The sequence below is a fragment of the Danio rerio genome, chromosome 16 (genome assembly GCF_049306965.1).
Source record: "Danio rerio strain Tuebingen ecotype United States chromosome 16, GRCz12tu, whole genome shotgun sequence".
Taxonomy (NCBI): Eukaryota; Metazoa; Chordata; class Actinopteri; order Cypriniformes; family Danionidae; genus Danio; species Danio rerio.
This window is the reverse complement of record NC_133191.1, coordinates 13377073-13392884: the sequence shown is the minus strand read 5'-3', so window position 1 is coordinate 13392884 and position 15812 is coordinate 13377073. Positions and strand designations below refer to the sequence as shown.

The 15812-nt window shown below is 39.4% G+C and overlaps 1 protein-coding gene across 1 annotated transcript in view; it reads left to right on the top strand.

Moving 5' to 3' along the window:
* prkcg (protein kinase C, gamma) overlaps window positions 1–13998 on the top strand; it is a 101444-nt gene extending 87446 nt beyond the window's left edge. Inside the window, exons 14-17 of the mRNA XM_001921680.7 lie at window positions 3639–3719; window positions 3822–3929; window positions 4117–4257; window positions 6381–13998. Of these exons, the coding sequence (XP_001921715.1) occupies window positions 3639–3719; window positions 3822–3929; window positions 4117–4257; window positions 6381–6542 (492 nt within the window). The 3' untranslated portion in view covers window positions 6543–13998. The remainder of the gene's footprint in view (window positions 1–3638; window positions 3720–3821; window positions 3930–4116; window positions 4258–6380) is intronic.
* The last annotated feature ends 1814 nt before the right edge of the window (window positions 13999–15812 follow it).

Sequence of the window (15812 nt, the reverse complement as noted above, 5' to 3'; positions counted from 1 at the left end):
TATCATATATAAATCATATAAATAAATAAATAAATAAATAAATAAATAAATAAATAAATAAATAAAGAAAGAAAGAAAGAAAGAAAAAGAATGAGGCTATTTATTAAGAAATGAAATTTAATATTTATAATTTATTAGGAAATGAAAAAACATAATATTATTATCATTATTATAAATAAGTAGGATATTGTTTTTTAATTTTTATTTATTTTTTTTTTTTCAAGTCTACTTTTACAATTTAACACATGCAAACCACTGCATAAATGTTCTAACCAACAGGCCCATGTCCTAAATAACCTAAATAAAAGCATTAACATATGCTGTGTTTTTTGTTTTCACAAGCTTTATAGCAGGGGTCACCAATCTCGTTTCTGGAGGTCCGGTGCCCTGCAAGGTTTAGCTCCAACTTGCCTCAACATGCCTGCTTGGGTGTTTCAAGTATACCTAATAAGACCTTGATTAGCTTGTTCAGGTGTGTTTGATTGGAGCTAAAATCTAAAGACACCGGACCTCCAGGAACAAGTTTGTTGATCCCTGCTTTAGAGCAATGACTGTAAATAATATGCTAGGGAGCGCAATTGTAAACATGAAGATCGCTAAAACTGAACTGCAAAAATACTTTGAAAGCAAATTACACCTACAGTAGGAGTGATGACTTTAATGCTTTTTTTTTTCATTACAAATTTAAATGTTAGAATGTTTTAAATGAATAGAGCATAGGGTGATAAGTGGGAATAGAACACAGCCAGGAACTAGGTTTCTAACTATACCTCTAGGGGTCCGTTCTTTGTACCTCGCTTAAATGATCTAAGATGATTTGGCAGATCCTGGATCTGTTAATCTTGATAACTGATCTCTCGCTAATTTGGTTCTTCAAACAAGTTCGCGAATCAGATTAGAATGTCTGGATAAACTGATCTGAGATTGCTGCATGAATTGTAAAGAACAGATCTATCGATCCTCGAAATCATGATCAGCAATGCAGCGATTGGCTGACGGCACAGCAGCGTAATGACATCATCTGATTAATATTCAATTATCCATGTGAGCAAAATCACATCAAATTAGCAGTAAACGGTTTGTTAAATATGACACGTGATAACATTCCACATTTGTTGTAAACTGCAGGCTTTACACTTTCATGTGTCAAGTTTATCATCATGTATTTTAATGCAAATCAGTGTATTTAGTTCTATTTAGAAAAGATTTTCTTTATTATTGTAGCCGTTTTTTTAATCGGTGTAAAGAATAACTGGTTGTTTACAAAAGCATTTTCATATTGGTAAAGGCGTCTGCAACTTTTGTGAAGCATCAAAACACTGGCATATTAACTATCAAAACATGTTTATGACTGCATAAATGTATTATTGCTTTAAAAAAAAGTGACATATTGTGCATTTCTTTTATACACAATTTGTACTAAAGCGATCTAAAAAGTTCATATCAATAAGTTTTCTCTTTGCACCACCAGGTGACAGTCTTTGTACTTTCATTTCGAGGGTGCAGCTTGCTTAAGTTTTATTAATATGTATAACTTTATTTATTTTATTAATAACTATAACTTTATATATATAGTTAAAAAATATGTACCATTTTCCCAACTGTATATAACTATTACTGTAAGAAAATATCAGAATTCGGAACATACTTTCTGTATTATCTTTGCTTGAACTGAGCCGATCTAATCCTGTTTATATGAATTGAACCTGCTCCCGATCAGGTTTGACCTAGCAGAACTGTTGCTATGACAACAACTCTCGGATCAGCTTTGAAGAACGAAATGATCCTGGATCGTGTCAAATCGTCAATATCCAAATCCAGCTAACTGAGTAATCCACGCACGAAGAACGGACCCCAGAGATGTAGTTGCAAGTGCACAAGTTTGTGATTGTTAATTGGAACGACGAATTTGGGAAATCAAATCCGTGAACTATGTTTGTACCTATGGAACTTGTGACCTTAGTTAGCTAACGATGTTTTTTTTTTTTCGGAAACGCATCCCTGAATAGTATCATTAATGTACTTTTATTGGTAATTTTTGGAAGTTGCATGGCTTACATACCTGCTAGTTTCATGCCAGTATTATGGTTTGCTCTTTATAATGCAGTTAGGTCTTTCAAAATTAAAGTTTTGCATCACAAAAACACTCTGTAAGCCACTGAAAACAGTACTGACACCCAGTTGAGAAACACTGCTCTCACTGATATCAATTCTAAACGTAAATTCTAAGCACCCTACCGGAAGGCGCTGGTCACTATGGCGCCCTTCATGCAGCACCGAAGAAAAAGGTCTATAGCTACCCAATCTGGCCATAAACATCCATACAATCACCAACCATCCCAATTTCAATAAAGCTTTTTTTTTTTAAATTGCATTTTACCATGTTTACCATAATATTTAAATTACATTCCTTACAGAAATATCAGTTTAAATGTTCTCCATTTATTTACTGCAGATGATACTGACCTGACCTATTTTTTGTATTATTAAATTATTATTAATATATTATTCAATGTATTAAATTGTAATAATTTTTGACAGGGCAAGTGAAAATCTTTTCCAACTCGTGATATTCGAAAATCCTTATAAAGTCTAAAATTGCATTCATAATGGTCTTAAAAGGTCTTAAAAAGCTATAAATTTAACTTGTTGAAACATGCAGAATACCTCTTTTAAGTTTTCCATTTTGTCATCTTGCTTTTTGTTGCTATATGTTGTCATCTGGGTTTTATTGTTTTTGAAACAAGTCATGTTTAAGTGAGCATTTTTAAAATCCAAAATGATAACGCACTTAGGAATAATTAAATTGTGAGAGGTTTTCATTATGCCAGTTTGCAGTAGGCTGAAACATGACCCATCAGAAATCATTCATAAAGCTAATTTGCTGCTTAAAAACATTTCGTCTTAGCATCACAGTTGTGCATCTAAGTATATTTATAAACGTAGTTATCAGATTTCTTTGTTGAAAGTTCACAAATAGGGTCATACTTCACAATAAGATTTCATTAGTCAATATATTTACATGAACTAATTATAAACAATACCTGTACATCATTTATTAATTATAGTTAAACAATTACTATTGCTTTCTTAAGATACAAATTCATCGTTGCTAACTAACACTGCACAACAGTGTTTTAATTAACTAATGTTAAATAACATTAACAAATACCTTAATAAAATGTATTGTTCATTGTTTGTTCATGTTAGTAAATGTATTTACTAACATTAAAAAATACAACATTATTGTAAAATATTTACACAAAGATTATTTGAAAAATATTATGTTACATTATATGTGTATTTAAAGTGACTTTATTGTGGCTTTTGATCAGTTTAATAGATCCTTTCTGATTTAAATTGTTAATTTCTTTACAAAAGTTTGAACGGTAGTGGAGATAACCAGTTACATTTAGTAAATTAGACATTTTTGTGACATTTTATTAATTATTATATATATTTTTTTTATTTCAAATATATTTTGTTCATCATACTACAATTACTTAAATCAGCTTCCTTAAATTCAAATAGGAATTCTACATCCTGTTTGTACAGACACAAAATTCAATTGGAATGCAAGACCCTTCTGAATAGACATTTTGGTAAACCTAAACTAAATCCCCTGTGTAATTTTCCAGATTGTGGCATATCAGCCCTATGGTAAAGCAGTGGATTGGTGGTCATATGGCGTTCTCCTTTATGAGATGCTGGCTGGGCAGGTAATTTTTCATCCTCTTTCTTCCCTGAGCTTTAATTTTGTCCTTTTCTCAATAGATCTTTCTCCCCGGCGCCCTCTCCCTCTGTCTCTCTCTTTTCATCAGCCTCCTTTTGATGGCATAGATGAGGAGGAGCTGTTTCAGTCCATCATGGAACAGAGTGTTTCATATCCTAAGAGTCTCTCTCGGGAGGCCGTGGCCATCTGTAAAGGGGTAAATCTACTTCCTCTTCTTTCATCTTTGCTGCCTACATATTTGGCTCGGAGTACGTGCACAAGCAGTCTTTAACACTAGCATTACCTCTAAAAAATGTGTCTTAAATTAGACTGCAAGTGTATTTTCATGCTTTTTGTTTTGTTTTGTTTTTCTTACTTTCTTTCTCCATCTGTTCCTCTCCAAGCTCCTCACCAAGAACCCTGCTAAGCGTTTGGGAGGAGGAGAGGATGCGGAGAGAGAGCTGCGGGAGCATCCTTTTTTCCGCTGGATAGACTGGGACAGACTGGAGAGACTGGAGATCCAGCCTCCTTTCAAGCCCAGAAGTGTCAGTATCACCTGTTACAGCACCTGTCTGTCTGTGTGGGTTTGGTTTTAACACTAACGACTGAACTGAAACTATATAATTGAACAGAAAAATAACAAAGAGTTGGGTTTTTTACTAATCAACATTAGATGCATGGATGGATGGATGGATGGATGGATGGATGCATGGACGGACGGACAGACAGACGGACAGATAGATTAAAACAGTTTGAAAGAGAATAGATGGATGCATGGATGGATGGATGGATGGATGGATGGATGGATGGATGGATAGATAGATAGATGGATGGATGGATGGATGGATGGATGGATGGATGGATGGATGGATGGATGGATGGATGCATGGACGCATGGATGGACGGACGGACAAACAGACAGACAGACAGATAGATTAAAACAGTTTGAAAAAGGATGGATGGATGGATGGATGGATGGATGGATGGATGGATGGATGGATGGATGGATGGATGGATGGACGGACGGACGGATGGAGGGATGGACGGACAGATGGACGGACAGACGGACATACAGACAGACAGACAGAAAGACAGACAGACAGACAGATAGATTAAAACAGTTTGAAAAAGAATGGATGGATGGATGAATGAATAGATAGATTAAAACAGTTTGAAAAAGGATGGATGGATGGACAGACGGACGGACAGATTAAAACAGTTTGAAATAGAATAGATGGACGGACGGATGGACGGACGGACGGACGGACAGACGGACAGACAGACAAACAGACAGTGGTTTTAACACACTAATGACTGAACTGAAACTATATAATTGAACAGAAAAATAACAAACATAGAGTTGGGTTTTTTACTAATCAACATTAGATGCATGGATGGATGGATGGATGGATGCATGGACGGACAGACAGACGGACAGATAGATTAAAACAGTTTGAAAAAGAATAGATGGATGGATGGATGGATGGATAGATAGATAGATAGATAGATAGATAGATAGATAGATAGACAGACAGACGGACGGACGGACGGACGGACGGACGGACAAACAGACAAACAGACAGACAGACAGATAGATTAAAACAGTTTAAAAAAGAATAGATGGATGCATGGATGGATGGATGGATGGATGGATAGATGGATGGATGGATGGATGGATGGATGGATGGATGGATGGATGGATGGATGGATGGATGGATGGATGGATGGATGGACGGACGGACATACAGACAGACAGAAAGACAGACAGACAGATAGATTAAAACAGTTTGAAAAAGAATGGATGGATGGATGGATGGATGGATGGATGGATGGATGGATGGATGGATGGATGGATGGATGGATGGATGGATAGATAGATAGATAGATAGATAGATAGATAGATAGATAGATAGATAGATAGATAGATAGATAGATAGATAGATAGATAGATTAAAACAGTTTGAAAAAGGATGGATGGATGGATGGATGGACGGACAGACAGACAGACAGATTAAAACAGTTTGAAATAGAATAGAATAGGACGGACGGATGGACGGACGGACGGACGAACGGACGGACGGACGGACAGACAGACAGACAGACAGACAGACAGACAGACAGATAGATAGATAGATGAGATAGATAGATAGAGACGGATGGATGGATGGATGGATGGATGGATGGATAGATGAGTGGGTGGGTGGGTAGATGCATGGATGGATGGATAGGTAGATAGATACATAGGCAGGCAGACAGACAGACAGTTAGTTATCTTGTCTGGAGAAATGTTTTACAGTATGTACAGCCTGTTTGGTTTTGGTATTTTAATCCCGTAATCATACAACTGGAAAGTTATTAATGCCCTCTGCCTGCTCCTCCTTATTATTTTCAGCATGCATGTGTGCTTTCATATTAACTAGTGTTATTTTGTCTTGCAAAGACAGCAGACAAAAATAAGTCTGACCCTCCATGCCTGTAGCTCTTTGCCCATATTACTCATGCTAATCTATGGCGTCATCACGGCGTGCAAATGTATGTGAGTACAGCAAATAAGTGGAGGTGCTCTAAGTTCACAGCACTGAACTGACGTCAACAACATGTATTTTTTTGTGTGATATTCAATAGAATTAAGTGTAGCCTAGCTGATTTTGTTTTGTCATTCTTACAGGGGGGCAAAAAAGGAGAGAACTTTGATAAGTTTTTCACATCCACCTCGTCCGCCCTCACACCTTCTGACCCTGATGTTCTCGCAGCAATAAATCAAGAGGAATTCCAAGACTTCACCTTCATGAATTCAGAGTTTCCCCCTTCACCCCTCACTGCTGTCTGAGAATACCTTAATCAGTTCACACATACCAATTTCAGACTCTTGGATCGTTCTTCATAAAAAATTGTGTAATTTGGCTTCAGCTTGCTTACAGTTAGAACAGCCTTTACCTTCTAAAACTACATCACACATATGTCGAAGTGCCCCATTATGCTTTTTTTTAAAGGTTTTAAATTTTAAGAGGTCTCCTTCCATATTTTTACATTTTCAAAATTGTCAATAAGTGTTTACAGAACACAACTCAGTCTCAGTAATCCTGACATCTGGCATGCTTGAAATCCTCTGTATTTGACAAATGTAATATAACAGCAACCAGATACTTATGTCTGCCAATTTTAACTAAGCTACTGTCAAAAAAGGAGTTGTTTTGTTTATGTTTGGAAGGCTGCTTCACTCTTGTAGTGTTGCCAGTTGTTATAAATAATGCGTTGTAAGAGTTGCTGGGCTTAAAGGCACAATATTTTATTGCACCATAGAAAAAATATACATTATCCTAAACATTTGGAAGCATGTTTAAATCATATTAATAGTATTGTCACAGAATCCTAAAATGTATTTAGTATGATAAAACAGAGCCGCCACCAGAAGAACCGGAAGTAGTCAACTGGCATAGTAAAAGCTTGCAGCTGGGTTTGCAAGGTTGCACTCGTCTCTTATCAGCAATAGCTTCAGTGATCTCATTCCTCTTCGGGAGGGGAAACTTCAATGCTGTGTGGAAACTTCCACTATGTGGATTTCGTCAGAATCCAATCATCTGAAAAAGTATGTACATGGGCCAATGAAATGCCAATGAGTTGGCAGCGTCAGCATGCACAGCTGTCGCTACTAACAATCACTTTGGAATAAAAGCGCAGCGGGTGCCAAGTTGAGCATCCTTTTCACTTCAGATCTTTTCACGAAGCTTCTGAGAGAGTTGATAAGGGCTTTCTCTGACTGTTACGACAGAGAGAGAGAGAACGAGCAAGCTGCTTATCCCGGTACAGAGTGTGTGATATGTGGCAGACAGTCGAGCCGGGTTTCTTCCTTGCCTGGCATTCTTTGGGTTTGGTCCTCCAGAGCGGTATATATTGTTGCAAATTTTCTAAAAGAGCAACACGGCCGTGTAGTGCGTCTTTTTCAAGACATCGCTGCAACTGTGGGTTTCTGGATGTGGTGGTTTCCTGTCCTCTGATGATGGGCACGAGCACTGAGTTTCATGTCTGGGGGTCCAGCATGTTAATGCAGTGCTCGCGGGCAGTGCATGCCATTATTGCAGTGGCATGCCTGTTGCGCAGCTAAGATCGCGGCTTGCTCTTGCAAAGGGGCCACCCACCCCAGTTGTACCCCGCTTCACGGTGGGCACTCAGGCAGATCTGGGGGTTACAGTGGGAGTAAATCTGCCGCCCTCGAGCTTATAGACCTTTCGCTCCTCCACGCACTCCATCCAAGCTTCGAGTGAGAGAAGCGCTCTGTCCTCGAACCCACTCCCTATACCTATGTCTCCACCCTGTACGCTATGGCCACCTACCAGCGCTACCATGCGCAGGTACTGGCACAGCTGCATGAGGGTGGTTCCGACCCAGGCATGTTGTGCCTGCACCGCACCCAACTGTGCTCTAGAAATCAAAAGTCCGCTGCGTGTGCTCTGGGAAGGACGATGGCCACATTAGTGGTCCAGGAATACCACCTCTGGCTATACCTTAAGAAAAGATATGCGCAAAGTTGAGAAAGTTCGCTTTTTTAACTCGCCCATATCCTAGGCTGGCCTGTTCAGTGACACCATCTGTGGATTCACCCAGGAATTCACGGCAGTGCAGTCGGATACGATGGGTCATCTATCCACATCCACTGCTTGTTGCTGAGAGGGCCCGATTATGAAAGCTTCTCTGACCCACCTGCGCCTCCGGCCAAGCAGCAGCACCAAGCACCTCACAGGCAACCAGCGCTGCCTGCCCCAGGGCACCACTAAGTACGATAAATGGACCACGAAGCGCCCCTGACATGGGCCATCTGGAGAAAAGGCACTTCTTCCCTGGTGGGGGGTCAGGGATCTTCATCTAACGACACTTAAAAAAGTATCGAACCTCAGAGATAGCATTTTTCCCTTCTCCGTATGTGACAGCCGCAGGATTGTTGCACTTTGCAAGTGGCTTGCAAGCTGTGGGAGGACAGTCTCCCTTCTCTCACACTTCCAGACCCTCTTTCTGCTCCTAGGTGCGAGATGAGAATGACTTTCTTGCCTCCTGCTCTTCCGTGGGACCCCCATGCTCCCCAGATTAGCCCTCCCACTCTACACGCCCCACTGCTGGTATGTCAGCGATCGTAGCGATGAAGCCACTAGTGAGGGCTCTGCCTGCCTAGTTAGTGCGGGCCAGCCCTTCGCGGTGGCTCATACGCATGATCAGACTTGGCTAAGCGATTCAATTTATGAAACGGCCTCCCAAATTCACAAGTGTGTATCTCACCAGGGTCAGCCCTGTGCCCATCCCTGTTTTGCAAGAGAAGGTTGCGGTCCTCCTGGCGACTGATGTAATCTAATGGGTCCCTCCAGCCGAGATGGAGAGTGGGTTTTACAGCCTGTACTCCATCGTGCCCAAAAGAGCAGTAGGCTACGGCCAATCCTTGATCTGTACATTTTGAACGGCGCTTTTCACAAGCTGGTGTTCGGAATGCTTACACAGAAGCGTATCCTCCGGTGCGTTCATCCTCGGGATTTTTCTGCAGCAATAGACCTGAAGGGCGCGTGTCCCCATACTTCCACGCCACCGTCAGTTTCTGCAGTCTGCGTTTGAAGGTCGAGCCTGGCAGAACAAGTCCTCCCCTTCGGGATCAATTAACTGTGTACAGAGACAGAGTGCTTCGACACCCCAACCTATTGGGGCTTCAGAACAACCGAGAAAAGAGTCCCAGTGCAGACCATCTCTTTTCTCTGGTTGAAGCTGGACTTGATCAACATGACGGTGTGCCTCCCTCGAGAGCACGCCCAGCTGATGCTGACCTGTCTGAGAGAGTTCGACAGAGAGACTGTGGTCCCACTGATATTTTTCAGAGGCTCCTGCAGCATATGGCATTCACAGCCGCTGTCTCGCGGCTCGGGTGCTCCATATGAGACCGCTTCTGCACTGGCTTCATGATCCGGTCCCAAAACGTGCATGGCATACGAGCGCGCACCAGGTGCCTGTTACTCTGCTGTGTCACCACGCCCTCAGCCTCTGGATGGACCCTGCATTTCTATAGGCCGTGCTCCCACTGAGTCATATGCGGCGCTATCACTGCATTTCATTCTTTCCAACCAAGCTCAACCATGCAGACAATGCGCTCTTACAGCAGTTTCACCTGGGAAAATGGAGACTCCACCCCCAACTGTCCAGCTGTTATGGGCTGTGCCTTTCTCTCTAACACAGAGATACGTGCGCTCTCTTGCTTGAGTTAAGTGTTGGCCCGTTACGTAATTGGCATGCCTGCTAATCCGCCCATGTTCTGGGTATAGGTGCGCGCTATGTGCGATCCCTGCTGGCGATCCCAAATGCTCACTCAGAAACGATGTAGTCCCCCCCTCCCAGTCGAATCTGTGTCTTTCCTTCCAGCTAACCATCTTTTTCCTATGCGTACTCCTTCTTCTCAAGGCTAGTCCATATGTTCTCTTGCCACCATGTCTCCCCACTTGGGCAGCAGATGACCCCCGCAGCCTCCTCCCTATCAGGACTCCATGCTTTCCCAATATACTGTCGTATTAAAAGTGTGATAAGTAAGGGCCAGTGAACACATTGGAAGACCGCACCTCTGGTGATGCAGGTGCGCTCACGTTCTTGGCTTGGCATAACCTCTTATTGGGGGCAAGGTAGTTTAAATTATTGTGGCGTTTTCCATACATTTCCCCATAGTGGAAGTTTCCACATAGCATCCCCGAAGGGGAACACTCTGATTACCAAAAGGGGGAGGAACTGAAATGCTTTGTTCCATTGCCACAATGATTGCCCCTTAGCTGGTGGGCGTGAAAGTCTCTTCAGCTAGATAAGGATGCTCAGCTTGGCACATGGCACGTGCTGCGCTTTTATTCCAAATTGATTGTAAGTAGCAACAGCTGTGCATGCTGACGCTGCCAACCCGTTTATATACTCTTTCAGATGATTGGACTCCCCAAAGTGGAAGTTTCCACGTAGCATTTCCATTCCCCCTCTCGAGGAACGAGGGTTATTTTAGTTAGCGATTTGCTTTGACAACTTTCCAACCACTTTTCTATTGCTTTTCAATGCAAATGTGCTTGTTAGATGTCCATAAGCATTACGCTTGATTCTTTTGAAGCGCTGTACATAAGTGCTGCATTTTTTAGATGCCATGTCAAGTTAGAAAAACTTAAGTTTTAAGGTTATTGAACACTGAATTAAAAATTTTCATATATTTTCTCCGCATGTTAAAAATTAAATTTGAAAATTTCATCCATCATAAAAAATTAGATTCATGATTGATTTTTTTTTTTTAAATGCATTTTGAGAGGTGTTTTAATCCAGGTTTTATTTATGCAGCTCTTTAAAAAGGAGATGGAACTCTCCTTCCTCTCTCCACAATATACAGGCAGATTTATACTTCTGCGTCAGGTGCATGCATGTGCTCTGGTGCAGCCTTTGTGTGGTCGCATAGCCCTCGCCCTGGCTGATGCAGACACTGGCGCACACCTCTCAAAAAATGTACATGTTGCAACGACGTGTAGCGCAGGCTTTGTGATTGGTTGGCTTGGTAGCTGTGACAAGTGTGGGCAGTGCTGAGAATCGCGAGCCTGATGGAGTGTTTACAAGTATTGAGTTCTGTGAGGCAGCACTAGATAGAAACTTTTGTTTTGTGTTAACCTTATGATTAAAGTTGTTGCATGTTTGAGTTTTAGCTACTTGTAGTGTTCAGAAAAAAACAAAACACCCGTGAATAAACTCGACACAAAGGAACATAAAAATACTCACGGCATCATTTGATGTAGAAGTATAAACCAGCCTTGAGGGGATGGACCCATTATTTCCTCTTTCGTTTTTTAAGCAGGGAGAAAACAACAAAATCATTTTCACTACTCAAAGACATTTTGTATTGTTTTGTGAATTATTTCGCAAAGATCAATACGCATTGGACTCAATGTGAAAAGTGTGCGACAATTTTTCTGATTTAAATTCCAACAAATCGCATACGAAAATTTCCGACTTCAGTGTGCAATGACCTTTACACACAGCGCTGCTTATTAGTGTCAGTTCCAAAGCAGTGCACCAATCAGAAGAACTTGAAGGAATGGGGTAAGCATTGCAAGCGGCTGTGTTCATATTACCATAAGTTTTGAAAACATTAGTTCATCCATCAAGATAATTTCTGTTGAAGTCCGATTGGATGTGATGAACACGTACACTCTCGTGATCCCACACTCTCTGCATTCTCATCAAAATTCACCTTTTTTTTTGTTGTGAATATGCGCTCTCTAGTGGCAAAATATACATACTGTGCTTTCAAGCAATCCAGTTTATGAACTTAACCGAGTATGTTATGTAGCACATGTTTTTCTTATTTTGTTTTGAGGCTTATTTATTTTTAAGTTGAAGAGTTTGGATGAAGTGCTTAATTCTAATTTGCTGTTACTAGTAAGTAAGTATGTACCACATGTGCATATCACATACCTGTGATTTCTGCACAGAAGAGACATGTCTCTACAGGATGATACATATTTAATTACATCCTTTACCATTAGTGTTGTTCTTGTATGATATACTTATAGAAGAGCATTGTGTAACTATCAGAAACAGTTCCTAATTTTGTTTGCTACCAGTATTTGAACAACATTTACACTGACAGCATACGAGTGTAAATTTCTTTGTAGTTCAGGACTGCATAAAAATACTGATCCCTTATCATGCACAGTAAAGAAACATGAATAAATGAGAAAGTAAAGTGCACAATATGTGCATGATATTACAGTTATTTATTAACTGCAAATCTGAACGTGAACAGCAAGACACAATGATCAGTTTAACTCTCTTTGCCACTATTATTGTGTTTAAATAGTCAATTACGATCAAGATTAAAATAATTAATTATAATTCCCTATTCCTTTCATATTTAAAACACTAAATGAACTGTAAAAGCATGATATGGGGCACTTTAATCCTCTTTAACATTTCAACAAACAAAGCTTTAATAATATTTAGCTGGTCCACTCAGCTTGAAATATTTAAGGGTCATACATTCATGTCATTATCTCATGGTACAATATATAGAGTCTTATTGGATAGGGATGCTAGTAGTTGGCATGACCTAATTATAAAAGACAGCACTATAGAAACCAACATGACATGATTTCCCCCATGTTTTAAAGTTCACTTCAAGCTGGTTATTTAATCTCTGATCAAACTAGTGCTGTTCTGCTTGTCTTTGTGTGTGTGTGTGTGGTCCTGTTTGCTCTGGTTTGGTTTAGTTAACCAAATGAGTGTACACTGGTTAGCAAACACATTTAATTCTTCAGATGTAAGCATCAGACCAGTGGTATAAACGCTCAAAATTTTGATTTAGGAGTCACACACGACAGCTAGTGTAGATGTAAAAAAATATATATTTAAAAAAAGAGCATATTATACTATTTGTTTGTGACATGAATGTTACTGTATAAATCTGTAGGTGCATCAGAAATTCAAATAAGGTTGTATACATAATCTTAGTCTTTTAATAAAATAAGTCTTTTGGACCCGTGACTTGAAAAACACTCAGATTTAGATATTTATGAATTATTCCATACATGTATTTGCATATCTATATAGAGTATGTGGAGTGTATTATAAAGTAAACATGTTGATGTTTATTCAGAGTGCATAACTGAATTTTTATATGAATGTGTTAGCATTTTTAAATCAGCACAAAATAAAAAAAAGTCCATGTCAAGGTATTTTTGGCGACTTCTAGCATCAAGCAAAAGCTTCCCCAGGTGTCGTCATTCAGATATTTTATTTATTTACAAAATGTAGAAGTGATTAAATGTAAGCATTAGTTGTTATAATTTCTTCGATCTGCTCAAGTTTGTGGATGAAATCATTGCTGTGGAGTGTATATTATAAATATGACTTCATTAGACACTGTGAGGTCTCAAAGATCAGCATGCACTTGTCTTGCATAGCAAAAATAAATAAATAAATAAAAATTCATGATGCCTGACCTGGAAAGACCCGAGTCTGCAGACTGTGCTAAAACTGTCCATCTAATACTACTTGAAAGTTGCTCTGGCAACAAAACACTGCCAACTGAAAACTATCAACATTTTGTGTGTACTGTTTTGACAGATGGGAGAGGAACTACATGTTGAATAAAAGGTGTTGTAAAGGAAGGATGGAGTAAATAAGTTAAAGTTTAAATTGGCTGTATGTAAATACTTTCATGCACCAATTGCTTTTATATGTCTTAACAGTTGTTATGAAACTATTAAAACGAGACCTCTTTGGCTTCCTAAGTTGCCTACAAACGCCTGCAGACTGATTTTTTTGTGTGAAACGGGAAATTTAGTGAGATATTGAAATGGATGTGACATTTCATGCACTGCAGAGTATTCCAGTCTATAGCAAAGAGCTTAAAATGACCAAGAGGCGACACTCAATAGAACATTTCATTGCAACAGCAGCGCCCAGCAACAGCCTCGCGATTCTGCCATTTTTTAGTGAGAGTGATCTGCCATCCATTGGAGTGGAGGAACTATGAAGTCACCTTGTAGGCGAATAATCTGCTAGCATAAAACTGGTTCCCTCGATAAAATCCCTATAGGAATTTCTCATAGGCTTTTAGAAGATTGGAAATAATAAGCTCTGTGTTCAAACACTGTTCATTGCACTTACACGTTTTGTCCAGCCCGATAATTCTCACACGAAAATACAACTTTGAGCCCTTTGGATCTCAAACGCAAGAACTGAAAAGCTAACATTAGGCTATAAACGAACTATACAGTGTCCTCGGGGCACTCGTCTGTGACGTCAGCATCACCCTGCAACAGACAACTTTTCTAGCTTATTTTTAGAAATATGGTCTATGAAAAAGAGTTAATCTCTCTGTTTATTATATTATAACCCACGCTATATATTATAAACAAATAAGTTTGCAAGAATACATAGACCTGCGTGCCATTTGGATCGTTTTTACAGGGGAAATACATCTGTTTTGCTTTACGGTTGTTGTAAAAGTTTTAAACTATGTATAAATGTGCCTACATAGTATTATCATAAGACATATTTAAATAAATGTATCGCTTGCATGCACACAGCCTGCTTACCTTAACAGATGACAGAAAGGAGGCATGAGGAACAAGTCTATATGCCTGCAAGTTCCATCATGGACACAGAACAGCATTCAATACTCTTTTTATGTCATGAAGTCCAGCGAAAGCAGCACATACAATCACATATGCTATACATTTTATGGAGGAGTGTATACTGCAGTTACGACGGAGTTAAATGTGTTCAGATGAAGAAAAAACCTGTTGAAAAATCTATTGATCACATTAAAATGACAGTTAACATGCATGTATTTTGACACATTTATTCACACGTTTGCATTACTGAGAGCAGGAAAGAGACAGTCTGCACTGATAAGCAGTATCTTCATAATATCGTTTAATTAAAATAAATGATCAACAAATAATCTGTCTTGACAGTCTTTACATGTGAAGGCATTATCCGCACACACTAGGAATTACCAATTAGAAAAACACTACAAACTATAAAATACTACTGATGAAAATATTTAAATAACAGACAAACCCAAATGCCCAATACAAGCGGGCTGCGCTCCAGACCACTTCAGCTGGATGACATATAATGCCTCTGACACCGCCTGTAGTCCAATTTAGCAACTTGATTGCAAACATCATTTTAAAGAAGCGTAATCGATTTAAAAAATCAAGAGTGTGATATAACCAATGTGTTTTATGTTGTAGAATAAAACGTGAAAGTATCTTGAGTTTGTGTTAGCCACGAACCTTATTTAAGCGATTTTACTGAAACCCCATTGAAACCCAGTGACTTTGGGACAAGGGAACCGGAAGTGCTAAAATGCTAACTCGCTTCCGGGATTTTGCATGCAAATTGACATCATAGTTCCTCCACTCTATTGCTGTCACTATGAAAAGGAGCTACTTTGTTTTTTATTTTATTTATTTAAAAAGCCCAATAAAGCTGAGATGCAACCTGAAAGTCTCTTATACAACCTAATACAACACTTTATCACAATAATCAGCACTTTTGATAGTTTATTTTACAGACTTATAATATGCTGTTTTTCTATTGGAGT